A 16,305-nucleotide genomic window follows, 5' to 3' on the forward strand; every position below is an offset into this window, starting at 1 on the left:
GTACCTGTAATCCCAGCTACTTAGGAGGTGGAGGCAGGAGCCTCGCTTGAGCCCAGGAGTTGGAGGTTGCTGTGAGCTGTGATGTGATGGCACTCTACCCAGGGCAACAACTTGAGGCTCTGTCTCAAAAAAAAAAAAAAAAAGTTAAAGTTTGATCTAGTAGTAGCATTATATCTTGCCAAAAGAGGTCAAAGCTTTGTCCTAACCCTTAGAAAACATCTGTGAACCTATTGGAGTCATCAGAAAATTTTCCTAAATCAACCTTTATTTGCTTTAAATCTGCCAGAGAAAACAGAGTGTATACTCACACACTTCCCCTTTCACCACCCACAGTCTCAACCAAGGCACACAAAGAAGGATATGGTTGCCTTCTGGGGGTCCCAGTCAGACCAGAAAAAACTCTGGGTATAAATGCCTTCTGGGGGTTTTCTAAATGCACAGAGGAAGGTGCTGGAGAAGCAGATGGCTGGTTTGAACTAGGTGGTCACAGCATGTCTCTCAGGGATTCCTGGTCATTTGGGGAAGTTACTACAGCCAGGGGAACTGAATCTATCTGACATGTCTTACACAGTTGGGGGTTGTCCCTGCGGTAAAGGAAAGCTTGCACATAGGGCACTTCAGACCACTTTCCTTCTTCTTTACAAAAAATATCTAATTGAACAATGGTATCATAATTTAGAGTACCCTCTGGGGCCATTGTTCACCAGTGGAGAGTTGATACTGAGGTCAGGCCTGGGTGCAGAAGAAAACCATACATTCTTTTTTTAGTGTCTGGGGATCAAACATGTCCCAGCATAGCCCACCGGGGTGTTCCAGCAGTATAGGCCGACAAATCAGGTATCCAGGAGCCTGGTCCCACCTGATGATAGTTCTCTTGGCAAGAGAATATTACCTGGGTGTTCTCTTAAAGCAGTGGTTCTCAACCTTCCTGGTGCTGCAACCCTTTAATACAGTTCCTGTGGGTCACAAGCCACAGGTTGAGAACCTCTGTCTTAGAGAGAAACTGTTACCCATCTGTGGAAAAGAACAAATGTCCAGCGTCTTAATCCCACCCTGTATTCCTGGGTTGTCAAAGCATCCCCTGACCAACTCAAGAAGCCTTCCAGCCAAACAAAAGGAAGCATCCTTCTAATGCTTAGGGAAGAAGCCCTGAGGAGAGTGGCCTCCCTCAGCCCCTGCACTTGTCTGGATTTAGCCACTCTTACCAGGGTAGCGCTAAGTACCCGCTGGGTCTCCTGTGCTTATTACTTTCTGGCAGCACAGCCAGAGAAATCAGGTATCAGGGAGCCTGGTCCCACCTCATGCAAGCAAGTCCTGCCCCTTTCTGCACCTGTCCCAAAGTGTCAGTCAAAGTGGGGATGAGCCCCACCCTAGAGAAAATGTCTGTGCGGTGCTTGCACATTTAATTCTATATAATCTTTACAAGCTTCTTCTAAATTTCCAGTAACAAAGGAAAATAGGCTTTCTGTCATGAGCAGGTCTTAACTGCTAGGTTTTCCAATCTCCCTTTCATTCCCAAAGGTTAGCAAGGGAACAATAATTAAAGTCAGTGACAAATCAGAGTTGAGAGACACTTTGAAACTTTTGCATTATAATTAATTACAATTAGCTGAAGTCTTAAAGAAACCTAGAATTATTTTAAACTTTCCCATTTACACCAATAAACCAGAAGAAATCAAATACCCAGGGTTATCCTCATTGCTTTTCTTCATTTTCAAGAGACTGAACTGTAGCTGAGGGTGTAGGGCCATTCTTGCCTTGGGGAGTTGCCCTGGGCTTCCCTTCACAGGCCTCTGGTTGCCCAGAGAAACTGTATAAGGGAGTCATCTTGCCCTTTGTTTGGAGCTGACTTCTAGTTAACAAGGTTCAGCTTTTTTCTCAGATACATTAAAAATGCCAATTGAGGGTGGTGCCTGTGGCTCAAAGGAGTAGGGTGCCAGTGCCATATACCAGAGGTGGTGGGTTCAAACCCAGCCCCAGCCAAAAACTGCAAAAAACAAAACAAACAAACAAAAAAATGCCAACTGAATTCAATTTTGCAATGAAAAGCTTAAAAGGACCTTACGACACACCTACAATATTTGAAGCACACTTAAAACATCTGAAAAATACCACAATTCGCCAGTAACAAACCTAACTAAATACATAAAGCAAGCTTTTACCAACATTAAAAGAAAGCATGTAAACTACAAGGAGGGAGAGAGAAGCTAGAAGAGGTCGATAGAGATAAATAGGAAGCATTTGGGACCATGGAAGAGAAGAGAAGATAGGAAAAGCTGGGAGAGCATGTTTTACAGAAGGCCCTCCTGTGTCCTGGGGTCAGAACCATTGCTGGGGACCTCAGGGCCTCTGGGTACTACTTCTTAGCTTGGCTCTCAGCCAGAGAAAAGGAGTCAATACAGAACAGTTTCAGAAGTCTTCTAACATTCCCTTCGACTCCTTGGAGCCAAGGGGAATTAGAAAGTTCATTCCCCACCAGCCTCTTGCCTACCGTGTTTCCCCGAAACTAAGACACTATCTTATATTTATTTTTTCTCAAGAAGACACACTAGGACTTATTTTCAGGGGATGTCTTATAAAAGGTATTCCAGTCTTCCTTACTGCTCTGCACCGAAGACCATCACTAGGTCTTATTATTGGGGTAGGGCCTACATTTAACAAATGCATAGAAATCGTGCTAGGGCTTATTTTGGGGGGCGGGTCTTATTTTGGGGGAAACATGGTATGACCTGGAGGTCAGCAGCCACACTATGCACATTTACCAGCCGACGGGCATCAATATTATTGGCCTCCATTATTATATCTATAGAGAAAAGCAAGATAGAGGTAAGTGGTCCCATTGCTGGCCACAGATAGTCTTCTATCCCTATACGGGCCACCAAATATAATAGAGCTTCATCTTCAGTAGGTTCTTGGTCTCGGTGATTCAAAGAATGAATCCATGGACCATAGACTAGTAGTAAGACAGGATTTATTTACAGAATAGAAAAAAAAAATACAAAAATACCAAAGCTCCTGGCAGAGAGAACCCAGGTGGGGGAAAAAGTTCTCTTGCTCCCTCTCTCTATAGCTCTGGGCTCTTTGTCCAGGGGTATATATAGTCACATGGGGTCCTCTGTAGTTATCTGGAACTCAGTAGCAGATGAATGGCTACAAACCCTTTCATTCCCAGGCCTAGGAAACATACATGAAATTGGCCAGTCCTAGTAAATGGGGGGAGGGGGTTCCCTGTTCAGCAGCAAGTGCAAGGGGAGGGAGACCTAAGGTGCTGGTGTCTCCCCAGCAGTTGTCTGGCCCCTCAGGCTACTGGAGCCTCCTGTGGTGCCCGCCATGCCCTCCCCTTACCCTCCAGCCTGCTAATTTCTCGGCCAGCTGCCACCATACCAACACCACCAGGGCTGAGGCAGCAGGTCCTCCAGCTCAGCCTGGCTGAGCTGGCTGGGGGCCACCTGTCCTGTATAAGATTGGTCAATATCATTTGTCCAATTACTGTTTGCTAATTGATGCTTATGGAAGTTAGAGTCCTATCTTCCCACAGACACTGGCAGATAGGGGCACTATCTTCCTTAATGATTATATCTCAAAGGGATGGCTCCCCAGGTCTTTGAGAAAGACATTCCTAGGGTATAAAACTGGCAAGAGGCTGAGAGAAGATTTAGATCTCAAAGAGATAACGGATTTACCATAGGTTTCTAAAGTAAATGCTCTAAGAAAAGGTAGATCAGGCCTAAAGTCAGGAATAAACCTGTCTCAAGTTTAGTTAAGCTGAGGACAATGTTAAGGCTGTCTCTGTGAGTTCCCACTTCTGTTTGCAAAAAACCAGTGTTCCCAATGAACAACTAAGGAAAGCTAGTTTAGGTAGCTCATTTCAGCAGCTTTCTGTTTTTGGACTAGTTGAACCAGCTCTGAGACTTGGTAATAGAAGATATTTGCTGGATATTATGAACAATCAGGCATTTAATTAGGGGGATTTCTAAAAAGTAAGAAGACAGATAAAGATTAATGGCTGAAGCAAGTTATAAACTCAATGTTTGAGTACAGCAGTCAGCCAGTCAAGATTTCTACAGGTTAGGCTGGATGCATTCATAGAAGGGAGAGTAAGGATAACAGAGGCAATCTAATGGCTTTCCTGGTTTTCAGTTTAAATGCTTTCAGTGATGGCAAAGGCATAAGCTCATCTACAGTCATGGTTATTTCCTGGGGCAAACCATGGAAGATGTGAGAATTCAGTGAACTTCATAGTGGCCCCCACGGTAGCAGATACAGGCACAAGAGTGTTGTCCACATATAATTTGGCAAGGTGATAATTCCTTTCCAGTTCATATCAATTATCCAGCTTCAGCTTACAGGGCTTCTTTAGATACCTAGGAGGAAAGGGAAGTTAGCTGTAAGACAACCAAAATGTCAATAATATCTGGGCAGTCTTTTTTTTTTTTTTTTTTTTTTCAGTTTTTGGCCAGGGCTGGGTTTGAACCCACCACCTCCAATATATGGGGCTGGTACCCTACTCCTTTGAGCCACAGGCACTGCCCTTTCTTTAATTTTTTTGAGACAATCTCACTATGTTGCACTCAGTAGAGTGCTGGGGCATCACAGCTCACAGCAACCTCAGACTTAAGTAGGCTTAAGAGATTCTCTCGTCTCTGCCTCCCAAGTAGCTGGGACTATAGGCGCCCACCACAATGCCTAGCTATTTTTTTGTTGGAGTTGTCATTGTTGTTTAGCTGGCCTGGGCAGGACTCCAACCCTCCAGCCTCCGTGTCTGTGGCTGGTGCCGTAACCACAGCGCTACGGGTGCTGCGCCAAGGCAGGCAGTTTTTTGTTCTCAGTGGTGCCAAGTGAGGAGGATAGAAGAAAAAGTAGAAAAGTTACTTTAGAGAATTGTAGTCAGATATTCGAGGGTTGAAAAGTGGTAAGGACTGGCACAATGTATAAGACAGCGGGATCCAATACAATGTGGGTAACATCATGCATCAATAATTTACAAAGAAATGCAAAATATATCAAAGACAGCGAACAGGACTACAATCTGACAACTCGCAAGGGTGCACAATAGTGGTTTTTTTTGAAACATAAAATTTATCTCTACTCTCATGCTCCTTTTGATCAAAGACAGAATGAGATTTTTTTGTTTATAAAATAAGGCTAGCCTCATTTACCTAGGTGCGGAAAAACGGTAATTGACCATATATTCCTTTTTAAATTTTTCGTTGTGGCGGAGAACGCCAAAATGGCAGCAGCGAGGTGCCGTACTCAGGGTGGCTCCCAGACGCTCGGGGGCATTAGAGAACACCAGGGCAAAGGTTACGCTACGTGCCCCCCTCACGTACTTCACCCCTCACCTCACGTCCTTCTTGTCGCCAACGGGTTTTCGTCACACGCTTAACCTTCTACTCTTTCTTTCGTCGCCCGTCCGAACGCTAGTCAGCCTTCTGCCCCGCCGCTTCCCGCTTCCCGCTTCCCGCTGTCCCGGCCTTTCACCCCTTTTCTCAGAGCCAAAGTCTTAACAGACTAAGGGAAAACGAACTGTTGGGTGAAAACTCGTAAGGGAAGAAAGAGTAAGGACAAAAGACTTTTATCAGAAGGCTTTCCTGGTTGGTTCGGGACTTGATTCCATAAGATGAAAGTCCTTACCTTCCCTGAAGGAGCCACTGAATTCTATTAACTTGACTGTGTTAGATCCTCGAAAGTAATCCTTTCGAGTTGATCTACTGAATTCACGATGTCTGAAATCAGATTCAGCGACCTCACTTGGGAACAGATTGTCACCCTGGATCAAGTGTTAGATGAAGTGATTCCGATTCACGGACGGGGGCATTTCCCGACACTGGAGGTAAAACCAAAAGATATTATTTATGTTGTGAAAGATCAGCTCATAGAGCAAGGCATTCTTGTTAGAGATAGCCGATTGAATGGTTCCACGGCAAGTTACGTACTTTCAAGCGGTAATGGAATCAGTTATAAGGATCTAGACATTATTTTTCGTGTTCAGCTTCCAACTGATCATGATTTTCAGGTGGTAAAGGATGCAGTTCTTGGTTGTTTACTTGATTTTTTGCCAAAAGGTGTAAAAAAGGATAAGATTACTCTAAAGACCATGAAAGAGGCATATGTGCAAAAGATGGTCAAAGTTTGCAATAAGCATGATCGTTGGAGTCTCATCTCCCTTTCAAATAATACTGGGAAGAATGTAGAGCTAAAATTTGTGAATTCACTGAGACGGCAATTTGAATTTAGCGTAGATTCCTTTCAGATTATTTTGGATACCATGTTAGAGTTCTACGGTGACAAAAAAGTTAAGCTAACCAAAGAATGCTGTCCTGAAGTAGTAGCTGAAAGCATGTATGGAGATTTTAAAGAAGCAATGACACATTTGCAGAATAAGCTTATAGCTACCAGAAAACCCGAAGAGATTAGAGGTGGTGGCCTTTTGAAGTATAGTAACTTGCTGGTTCGTGATTTCAAGCCAGCTTGTGAGGCAGAAATCAAAACCCTTGAGCGTTACATGTGCTCTAGATTCTTTATTGATTTTCCTGATGTTGCTGAACAGCAAAAGAAAATTGAGTCTTACCTCCGCAACCATTTTATAGGTGAAGAAAAGAGCAAGTATGACTATCTTATGACGTTGCGCAGTGTTGTAAATGAGAGCACTGTTTGCCTCATGGGTCATGAAAGAAGACAAACTCTCAATATGATCACCATTATGGCTTTAAAAGTGCTTGGAGAGCAGAATATTTTACCCAATACAAACAACGTAACTTGCTTTTACCAGCCTGCCCCATACTTTGCTGCTGAAGGAGCATATCCTACTTATTTTGTAACATCTGGGCCACCACCCATTTTTTTCCAGCCATACCAACAACAGCAGTATCAGGGGCCAAATAGTATGATTTAAAAAAATATGCAGCAGAAACCTTGCTTTAATTAAACGTCTCTTAAAAGCAGGTTTCAAAATTTCATAAAATTCAAGATTCATTTATATTTTTTATGTAGTTATCAACTATTTTTCATCAGTAACCATCTTAAACTATCATCTATCGTAGTAAATACAATATCTATAAACCAACTACTTCGTATTATTTTTTACATGTTGTTGACTAGTGGTGTAATAACTTTTAAGTGCTGTGGACTACTTGAAATGACTTTCAAATCTTGCTGACTACTTATGACTTTTGAAATTGCTCTGACAAATGCCTTATAGACATCTACTTCTTTGACTAAAATATAAAAGGACAGACTCATTTGTTAAAATCCAGAGGTGCAGCAAAGACCAAATGCTGAAATTCATTTCCTCTGTGACATTGACTTCATTTTCAGTACTTTATTTTCAGTACTTAACAGAAATGCCTAATTTGAAAAACAGATCCAAAAGACATTAAACTGGACTTTGCAAGAATTTATTTTGTTTTCCAATTAAATTTGATTGGATACAAAATCCTACTATAGTTGAAGGACTAAATAATACCATCCCACCGTGCAACCAATACTCTGACCAGTTGCACAGATTTCTTTCATCTCCCAGCAATAAATTGAAAAGAATGGACATAGCTAGCTCTGAATGTGAAAGTTTTCTACTGTCTTCCATCACAAAGAGACTTTAAATGGTAAACATGAAAAAACAGACAGAGGTTTTCACCCATTGACTGTTTTATGGACTATTTGACTGCCACCTTAATATGTCTGGAAATATTCAAAGATCGTTTGCTAACATGCTACTCAAGTGCTTCCTCACATGAAATTGTGCAGAGCACTATCTGATTCAACAATTACATATGTTTGCCATATATCCGAGTATTTACTCACTGCATCTAATAGGCTACTCACAAATCGACTAGCAAGATTAGAACTGTCTTTTCTTCTCATAATGAAAATAATCTGTGACTAATATTATCCAGGATGACAAAAGGGGCGTTGTCCCGAATTAATGTAGCCAAGGCTCTTGGAAAACTTGAGTATTTCTCCTTGCTTCAGACTTTTTATGTGTTTTCATCTCAGTTTTTATTTACCACCACGTATTTTTCCATCACAGCGTGAGTCGACAGTCACACTCTGAAAATTTTTGATTTACAGACTGTTTTTAAGCTATCTTCTCTGGATTACAATATCAGATGCAAGAAGTACACCAAATATGGACTTTTCAAGTATCCAGTGTTTCTGAGATGTTTTATACCACAGCACCACTAGCTACTAGGATATTTCTGAAGAATTAGATATATGTTTTGCAGAACCTTGAGTCGTTACTACACTCATTCCCTTCTTCCGGACAAATGAAGAAGTTTTGAATACTAAATTTACAAAATAAAAATTAAAGAATAAAATTTGTGTGGCTGAAAGTTTTTGTAAGGATTCTCTAGATAAATCCTGGAGATGTACTATGAAGCATAGTGCTTGTGGTTCGCAGTAGTATACTGTATACTTAGAAGTTTGCCAAAAGAGATTATAAGTTCAGTGGTGTTCTTATTACAAAATAATAATAATTTGTGGGAGTGGGGGGAAAATTTGCAGATAATGGCATAAATTATGTTGCTGGTTTTACATGGGTACACTTTATCTCTAAACCCATCAAGTTATATGCATAAATATGTATAGCTTTTTGTCAGTTATACCTCAATAAAGTGTTTTAATAAAATGGAATCTTAGATAGGACTTTTAAAAGTCTGTTGAGCTTAGAATAATTCAGTTGAATCTATAGGTAGTTCCGGTAAAATCTTATGGTAAGTTCTGGGCTTGAATTCTATTTCCCAGTTCCCCCAAATACCTTACATTTCCTTAGGCTTCCAGGAAAAGACATTCCTTACTCAACTGCACCTCTGGGAATTCTGTAAGTCAGGTACCAGGACAATTTTCACAAGAGGCTTTTTTTTTTTTTTTTTTTTTGAGACAGAGCCTCAAGCTCTCCTCCTGGGTAGAGTGCTGTGGCATCACAGCTCACAGCAACCTCCAACTCCTGGGCTCAAGCGAGTCTCCTGCCTCTGCCTCCCAAGTAGCTGGGACCACAGGCACCTGCCACAACATCTGGCTATTTTTTTTGGTTGCAGCCATCATTGTTGTTTGGTGGGCCCGGGCTGGATTCAAACCCTCCACCTTAGGTGTACGTGGCTGGCGCCTTAGCCACTTGAGCCACAGGCGCCGAGCCCACAAGAGGCTTTGGAAGCATTAGCTCCATAAAGTCAACCATTGTTGTTTAAAACTGTCTGATCACATCTGATTCTATGCACATAATTCTCAAATATGGCATTCTGGTCAAAGCCTTGGTTATTTAATTCCCTTTTTCAATTATGTCCTGTTACAAGGATGACATATATTTACTGAACCTGTGCAAATAATTATATTGCCATAAAAGCAAGCATCATCCATAAGAGTTTCTGAATTTTGGAGGAGTCAGGCAGAGATAAAAACATAAATGTTTTGGGGCAGCACCTGTGGCTTAAAGGAGTAGAGTGCTAGCCCTATATACCAGAGGTGGTGGGTTCAAACCCAGCCCTGGCCAAACACTGCAAAAAAAAAAAAATGGATAAATGTTTTGAAACAAGGGGTTCTACATGGCCAACTAGAAGCAGCCTGCATAGCACTGCTCCTGTGGAGAGTATTAAAAGTAGCAACTACATAACCACCTTTGGCTCAATAGTCTAAATGAGACCATTAGGATTCCAGAGAGGAAACGGGAGTGAAGAGAAGAAGATAAGAGGTGAGATGAGCACCTTTGCAGGACTAAAGGTAATTAGTGAAGAAGCCCATATGTAAGCACACTCCAGCAGGTGGAATGGGAGGGCCCCACCACTGCTGCAGGCCTATAGACTAACACACAGACCTGACTGTAGGTTGTGCAGCTGTGTTTCTCCAGAGAGGAGGGATAGCTGGCTTGGGAGCTCTGAGCACTGCAGCTGGTGCCATTGTAACATCCCATCCTGGGAAGGCTGCATTTGTCCAGGGGTCAGATTTGTCACTGTTGCCCTGTGCTTGCCCTTGTCAGGTGGGCTGGGAGCAGCACTTGTGTGCCCTGTGAGCAAGTGCCATGTGCCCCACCACTGCCACCTCTGCTGTGGCCTTAGGTAGAGCAGGATACCATGGGACTGTTGTCCACACTTGTGGCCTGGCCAATTCTAATCAACTACATTTCCCACAAGAGCCGGGTGGAGCTTGCACCTTTAGCCCTTGGTGTCTACTGCCCACTTCCAGGACACATAGACTGTTGTCACCACAACTGTCTAGAAGGTCCTAAGGGGAAAAAAGCCAGCAGAGCCACAGCCTTTGAATCTGAGCAGACTGCATGCCACGAACCCACTCCAGCCTGCACAGATGTCTGGGTGCCATACACCATACACACCGCGCTCAACCAGTTCACCCCACCCTGCAGCCACCCTGTACCACACCCCAAGAGGCCTGTTCCATCTTGCATAGGTGCTCTGGTCAATTCATTACTCTGTCTGGTGATCCCATTCCACCCAGCTTGTGACTTGGTAGCCCTATCTTTTACCATATACAAAAATTAACCCAAGATGGAATAAAGACTTTATATAAAACCTGAAAACATAAAAGTTGAGAAAAATATAGGAAAAACTCTTTTAGACATTGACCTAGGTAAAGAATGTATGAGTGGGTGGTGCCTGTGGTTCAAGGAGTAGGGCACCGGCCCCATATACTGGAGGTGGCAGCTCCAGCCAAAAACTGCAAAAAAAAAAAAAAAAAAAGTATGAGCAATACCACCAGAATAAATATAGCAACAAGAAAAATAAACAAATGGGACTTAATTAAACTAACAAGTTTCTGCATAGCCAAGGAAATTATCGACAGATAATTATAGACAACCTACAGTGTAGAAGAAAATACTTGCAAACTATCCATATAACAAAAGGCTAATAACCAGAATCTACAAAGCACTCACACAAATCAATAAGAAAAAAAAAAAAATCAAAAAGTGGGAAAAAGACACGAACAGACTTCCCAAAAGACAAATGGCCAACAAAACAAATGAAAAATGTTCAACTTTAATAATTATCAGGGAAATGAAAATTAAAACTATCTTATCTTACCCTTGTAAGAACGACCATCATTAAAAAGTCACAAACCAGGCCGAGGACGCGGCAGCCAGCGCCTTGAGCCCCCTCGCTTCCCGTAGCTCTTTCCACGGGCGCTTTGTCGCGCCTGCGCCTTCCGTGGGCGGTTCCCCCTGAGGAAAAGTAATCATATCCCAAGTCTGCTATCCAGAACCTTCCCTCTTTCGACCCTTTTGTTGATGCAAGTAAGGGTGACGACCTGGTGGCACTGAGGATTATAGCCATGTAAGAATCCCGAGAAACGGCAGGAAGACCCTTAGTACTGTTCAAGGGATCACCGATGATTAACGGTAAAAAGAAATGAGTGAAAGCGTTTAAGAAATGTGCCTGCAGTGGTACTGTTAATTGTGCATCTAGAATATGGAGAAGTTACTCAGCTACAGGGTGACCAGCAGAAGAATATATGCCAGTTCTTTGTAAAGACTGGACTGGCTACTGATCAGTTCATGGGTTTTAAGTGCTGAGGATTTCCTTGCTAATGAGTAGAATTTCTCCCCTGTCCCTTGTCGCAAGTTTAGAAACTTTGATCCGGGGACTGTCTCCTGAAGGATGTGAGCTTGAGCTGGATCTTTTAAAAGATGTGTAGGAATTGATAGAGTGAAATGTGTGTGGGGGGGTGGGGGAGGCGGCAGGGAAAAGGGTTCCAAAAGGCAGAGGCAACAAAAACACAGATATGAAGGTGATTCGTAGCGTGAAGTGTGGGGAAAATAACAAATCCAGTAGTGTTAAACGGTAGCCCATTACAAGGAGGCTTGGATGCCACTTGAAAGAGATTATACAGTGTCTTTGAGAAAAGTGGATACCACTAAGGAGAAGTAGCTAACAAACTTCCAGATCTCAGGAGCAAAGAACCAAAAACAGGGGTGGTAGTTGGGTGGTTACTGAGGAGCAAGGTTGTCCTGGATTAGGACTTTAGTAGAAGGGTGAAGAAAAGGAGAAAAAAATTTTTTTTAAAAAGGCAGAGTCTCACTTTATCACTCTCAGTAGAGTGCCGTGCCGTCACAGCACGGTAGAGTGCCGTGCCGCTCACAGCAACCTCCAACTCCTAGGCTTAGGCGATTTTCTTGCCTCAGCCTCCAGAGCAGCTGGGACTACAGGTGCTCGCCACAACAGGCAGCTATTTTTTTGTTGCAGTTTGGCCGGGGCTGGGTTTGAACCCACCACTCTTGGTATATGGGGCCAGCGCCCTACCCACTGAGCCACAGGTGCTGCCCAGAAGAGCTGAAAATTTAAAAAACTATTCTACGAATTGTTGCTGGTGACCCATTGATGGGTTATGAAATCATCTGAATGAGTAAAATCTAATAGAATAAGATAGTGTAGGGTACAGTAGAATATAATACAGATTATCACAGTATTTCATATATAGTGTAGGTTAAGTATTGGTTTGTGGAGCTGTTTTCATATTTTATTTCATTTTATTTATTTATTTATTTATTGCAGTTTCTGGCCAGGGCCGAGTTTGAACTCGCCACCTCTGGTATATGGGCCCAGTGCCCTACTCCTTTGAGCCATAGGCACCACCCTCATTTTAATTTCTAATTTTGACATCTACAGTCTTATACAAAATGAATTAATTAGTATGCTATCAGTGAGGCAGTATTGGGCTTGTTATTATAAATTTGGGAGTAAATTCATCCTTGTATAACAAAGTTTAAATGTATAAATCATTTTTTAAAAATTATTTTGAAATGTATAAATTGTTTTTAAAATTTATTTGATAGCTAGGCGCGGTAGCTCACCCTGGAATCCAAGCACTCTGGGAGACTGAGGCAGGTGGATTGCCTGAGCTCATGGATTCTAAATCAGCCTAAGCAAGAGCAAGATGCTCTCTCTAAAAACGGCTGGGCATTCTGCCGTGCGTCTGTAGTCCCAGCTACTCAGAAAGCTGAGGCAAGAACATCACTTGAGCCCTAGAGTTTGAGGTTGCTGTGAGCTATGACGCCAAAGCACTCTACCGAAGGCTACAAAGCAAGACTCTGTCTCAAAAAAATAAATAAATAAAATTTATTTGATAGATAATACTTTCGTAGTGTACAAAATTTAAAAGCACCAAAAGGCATAACCCCTCCTGTGCCTCTTTGTCTTTCAGCCATATAGTTTCTTTCTCCGTATTCTGCTAAGGTTTTTAGTTTTCTAGGTAGCCTTCCAAGGATAGGATATGTTTTTTTTTTTGATCTCTTGTCCTCTTAAAAAGAACAACTATTAGAATACTGTAAACTCTTTTTCTGAACTGTTCTGACTTTCAATTAATGACATATACTGACAATTATTTTCTATATTATACTTAAAGAGCTTTCTCTCTTTTTCTCTCTTTTTTAAAATTTTACCGTTGCCTACTGTTCTAAGAATGTACTATAACTTATTTAATGACCAATTTAATTAATGAGCATTTAGTTTGTTTTCAATTTTTTTTTTTTTTTTTTTTTTTTTAGAAACAGAGTCTCATTTTGTCACCCTCCGTAGAGTGCTGTAGTATCACAGCTCATAGCAACCTCCAGCTCTTGGGCTTAGGCGATTCTCTTGCCTCAGACTCCTGAGTAGCCGGGACTACAGGCATCTGCCACAATGCCTGGCTATTTTTTGTTGCAGTTTGGCCTGGGCCGAGTTTGAACCTGCCACCCTCCGTATATGGGGCCAGCGCCCTACTCACTGAGCCACAGGCACCACCCAGTTTGTTTTCAATTTTTGCTGTTCCTGCGAGGTAATAGAATGTAACTTTCTGCATGTCATTTCACTCACTGTAAATATAGGGTAAGTTCATAGAATTAGAATGGCTGTGAAAAGGTGGCATTTGTCATTTTGGTAAATGTGGCCTAATTGCTCTTCACAGAGCATCCTCATCAGTAGTATGAAGATTTTGTTCCCCCACAACTTGGCTAATCAATGTGTCATAAATCTTTTCGATCTTTTAAGCAAGAAAAACAAATCTCCTTGCCACTTTAATTTGCATTCTTCTTTTGAATGAGTATGGGTTTTTTTTTCATTTTCTTCAGAATAATTTTTATTTACTTTACTATGCACTGCTTGCTGCATTATTTCCCAATTTGCTGCGTTCAGTTGTTGGTCTCTTTATTACTGAGACAAATACAGTTTACTACTTGGAGTAAAAACATGGTTTTCTATAGTAAAGGATTGAATAAATGTTTCCTATGAAAACTGTGTTCTAGACTTAAGGTTATAACCTAAAACTGTCAAAACTAACCTTTGAATTGTATAGGAAAGGTTATTTGCCCTTCTTAGCACACAATCCTGGATAGAAGCTCAACATGATGACAAATTATAGAATAAATATGGGTTTTTAAGATTTGGAATGGGGTCCTTTCATTTTCTTATTTATCTAACAATATAAATGGCTAGAACAGGGTATGTCCCTTTAAGGCACCTGTGTCAACTGACTCGCCTTCTTTCAAAATTCTTTTTTTTTAACTGAAGAAGGCCTGTGGCTTCTCCCTGCTTTGCTTTTTTTTTTTTTTTTTTTTTGGCTATCTGAAATAACTATTTGGAAGCTTTCAATTTTATTCTCACAATTTTTTTTATGAAAATCTAAACTACATCTTACCAATTTTCAGGAGCATCCATAGTGGTTTGTCATTTGACTTATCTGTTTTATTAGTGTCCTAATGTGTTTATCTATATCAAGGGGAAAGGAGTTCCTGTATCACTAGCGCCAGACCCACCAACAAGGTGGGCTCCCCCTGCCAGGTGAATTCTGAGCAGCTGGGGGGTTTCTAATTTCTTTATCTGTCTAGTGTACTGGTATTTTCTCATTGCTATTTGCTTTATTCTTTGGGGTAAGAATGTCATTCTTCTTGATATACAAGAAACAAAACCAGTAGGAATTAAAAAGTTTCCCTTTTTAGTTTCCACTCAAATCAATATTATACTACCAAGTTTCCCTAAAAAGAAGACACTGTCTGATATTTATTTTTTCTCAAGAAGACACACTAGGGCTTATTTTCAGGGGATGTCTTATTTTTATTAAGTATAATACAGCAATCTACATTTATTCCAATACAGTTAAGTCATCTTCTTCTGGAACCTGACAGGGGGAGCCGACCTTGTTGGTGGGGCTGGCACTAGTGATGCGTGAATTCCTTTCCCCTAGCTGTTTGCATGTGCGCAATAGGATGCCGGCGACTGACTGAGGTTACCACACATGCATGGTGCATGGTGCAAGTGTGAATGGTTCCAAGAAAGGAGCTGTGGCAGATAAAAGGTATTCCAATCTTCCTTACTGCTCTGTGCAGAAATATAGGGCGTGGCTATGCAGGTACGCTGCACAGCCATGCCCATCACTAGGTCTTATTATCGGAGTGGGGCTTATATATTTAACAAATGCATAGAAATCCTTCTAGGGCTTATTTTTGGGTACATCTTATTTTTGGAGAAACACAGTATGTTCTCTAGCCACACAATTAATCCTGTCCTAGTTCATTCTTTTGCTCCAAATATACCTTATAAAGTAATTTTGTCACCCTCAATCTTTTTATACTTTCTTAAAATCATGCTTTTACTGCATACTAAAATTTTAATATTTTACTTAGCAGTCTTACCCTGCTCCACTCCATTAAAAACACGTTAAGATAATGAGACTTTGCAGGAAGTTATGGGAGAACATTGAAGTCATGTTATCATTATTTTTAATGTACTCTAAAGAAAGCTTTGTCCTGCACATGAATGCCATCCCTTTCTGAGTGTGTGTGGAGGAAAAGATGGGAATACTTCCAATAGTTTTCAAACAACTTTTGTTTAAGCGGATGAATGCACCACCTGGTTTACCAACTATGTTGCCCAAGGAATAGCTTTGATTGGCAGACACAAAACAATGGAAGTTAAATAAGGGAGGTTTTAAATTTTTAAGTTACCACCCTTGGTGGCAGTGGGTGTTGGTAGAAAATAACAGGCTGGGATTTCTGATACATTTAGAAATGCTGTGCACTTGCAATTTACAATATTCAAATAGTATGATTTTTCTAATCATAATTTTTTTTAAACGATTCAGCCAACTTTCTCAATTGTCTGTTTCATAAAGCTGTATCCATGGAGCTGTCCATTCATAAAGCTGCAACACTGAAAGATAAATGTTATATCTATGAGTATGGAAATGAATTAAAATTCTAAGGTTAATTTATTCATTCCTAGTTCTACTATATGCTAGAGCCATGCTTCTCAACCTTTAAGGTGACACTGATTTCACTGGTGTGCAGAATCACATTTTCAGAAACACTGTCATGGATTCTTAAGT

General features: G+C 41.2%; 2 protein-coding genes across 2 annotated transcripts in view; both read left to right on the forward strand.

Moving 5' to 3' along the window:
- The window catches only part of DMD (dystrophin), a 2,307,273-nt gene that overhangs the window by 1,486,736 nt on the left and 804,232 nt on the right, over positions 1 to 16,305 (forward strand). The window lies entirely within an intron of this gene.
- FAM46D (family with sequence similarity 46 member D) lies at positions 5,723 to 6,895 on the forward strand. The gene has a single exon (XM_012807579.1). The coding sequence runs from the start codon at positions 5,723 to 5,725 to the stop codon at positions 6,893 to 6,895; it is 1,173 nt and encodes a 390-aa protein (XP_012663033.1).

Source organism: Otolemur garnettii, unplaced genomic scaffold (assembly GCF_000181295.1).
Source record: "Otolemur garnettii isolate 467f Iridium unplaced genomic scaffold, OtoGar3 scaffold00072, whole genome shotgun sequence".
Lineage (NCBI taxonomy): Eukaryota > Metazoa > Chordata > Mammalia > Primates > Galagidae > Otolemur > Otolemur garnettii.

Excerpts from the sequence above, each read along its gene's own strand:
- FAM46D (XM_012807579.1), top strand. The coding sequence starts at position 5,723 with ATGTCTGAAATCAGATTCAGCGACCTCACTTGGGAACAGATTGTCACC.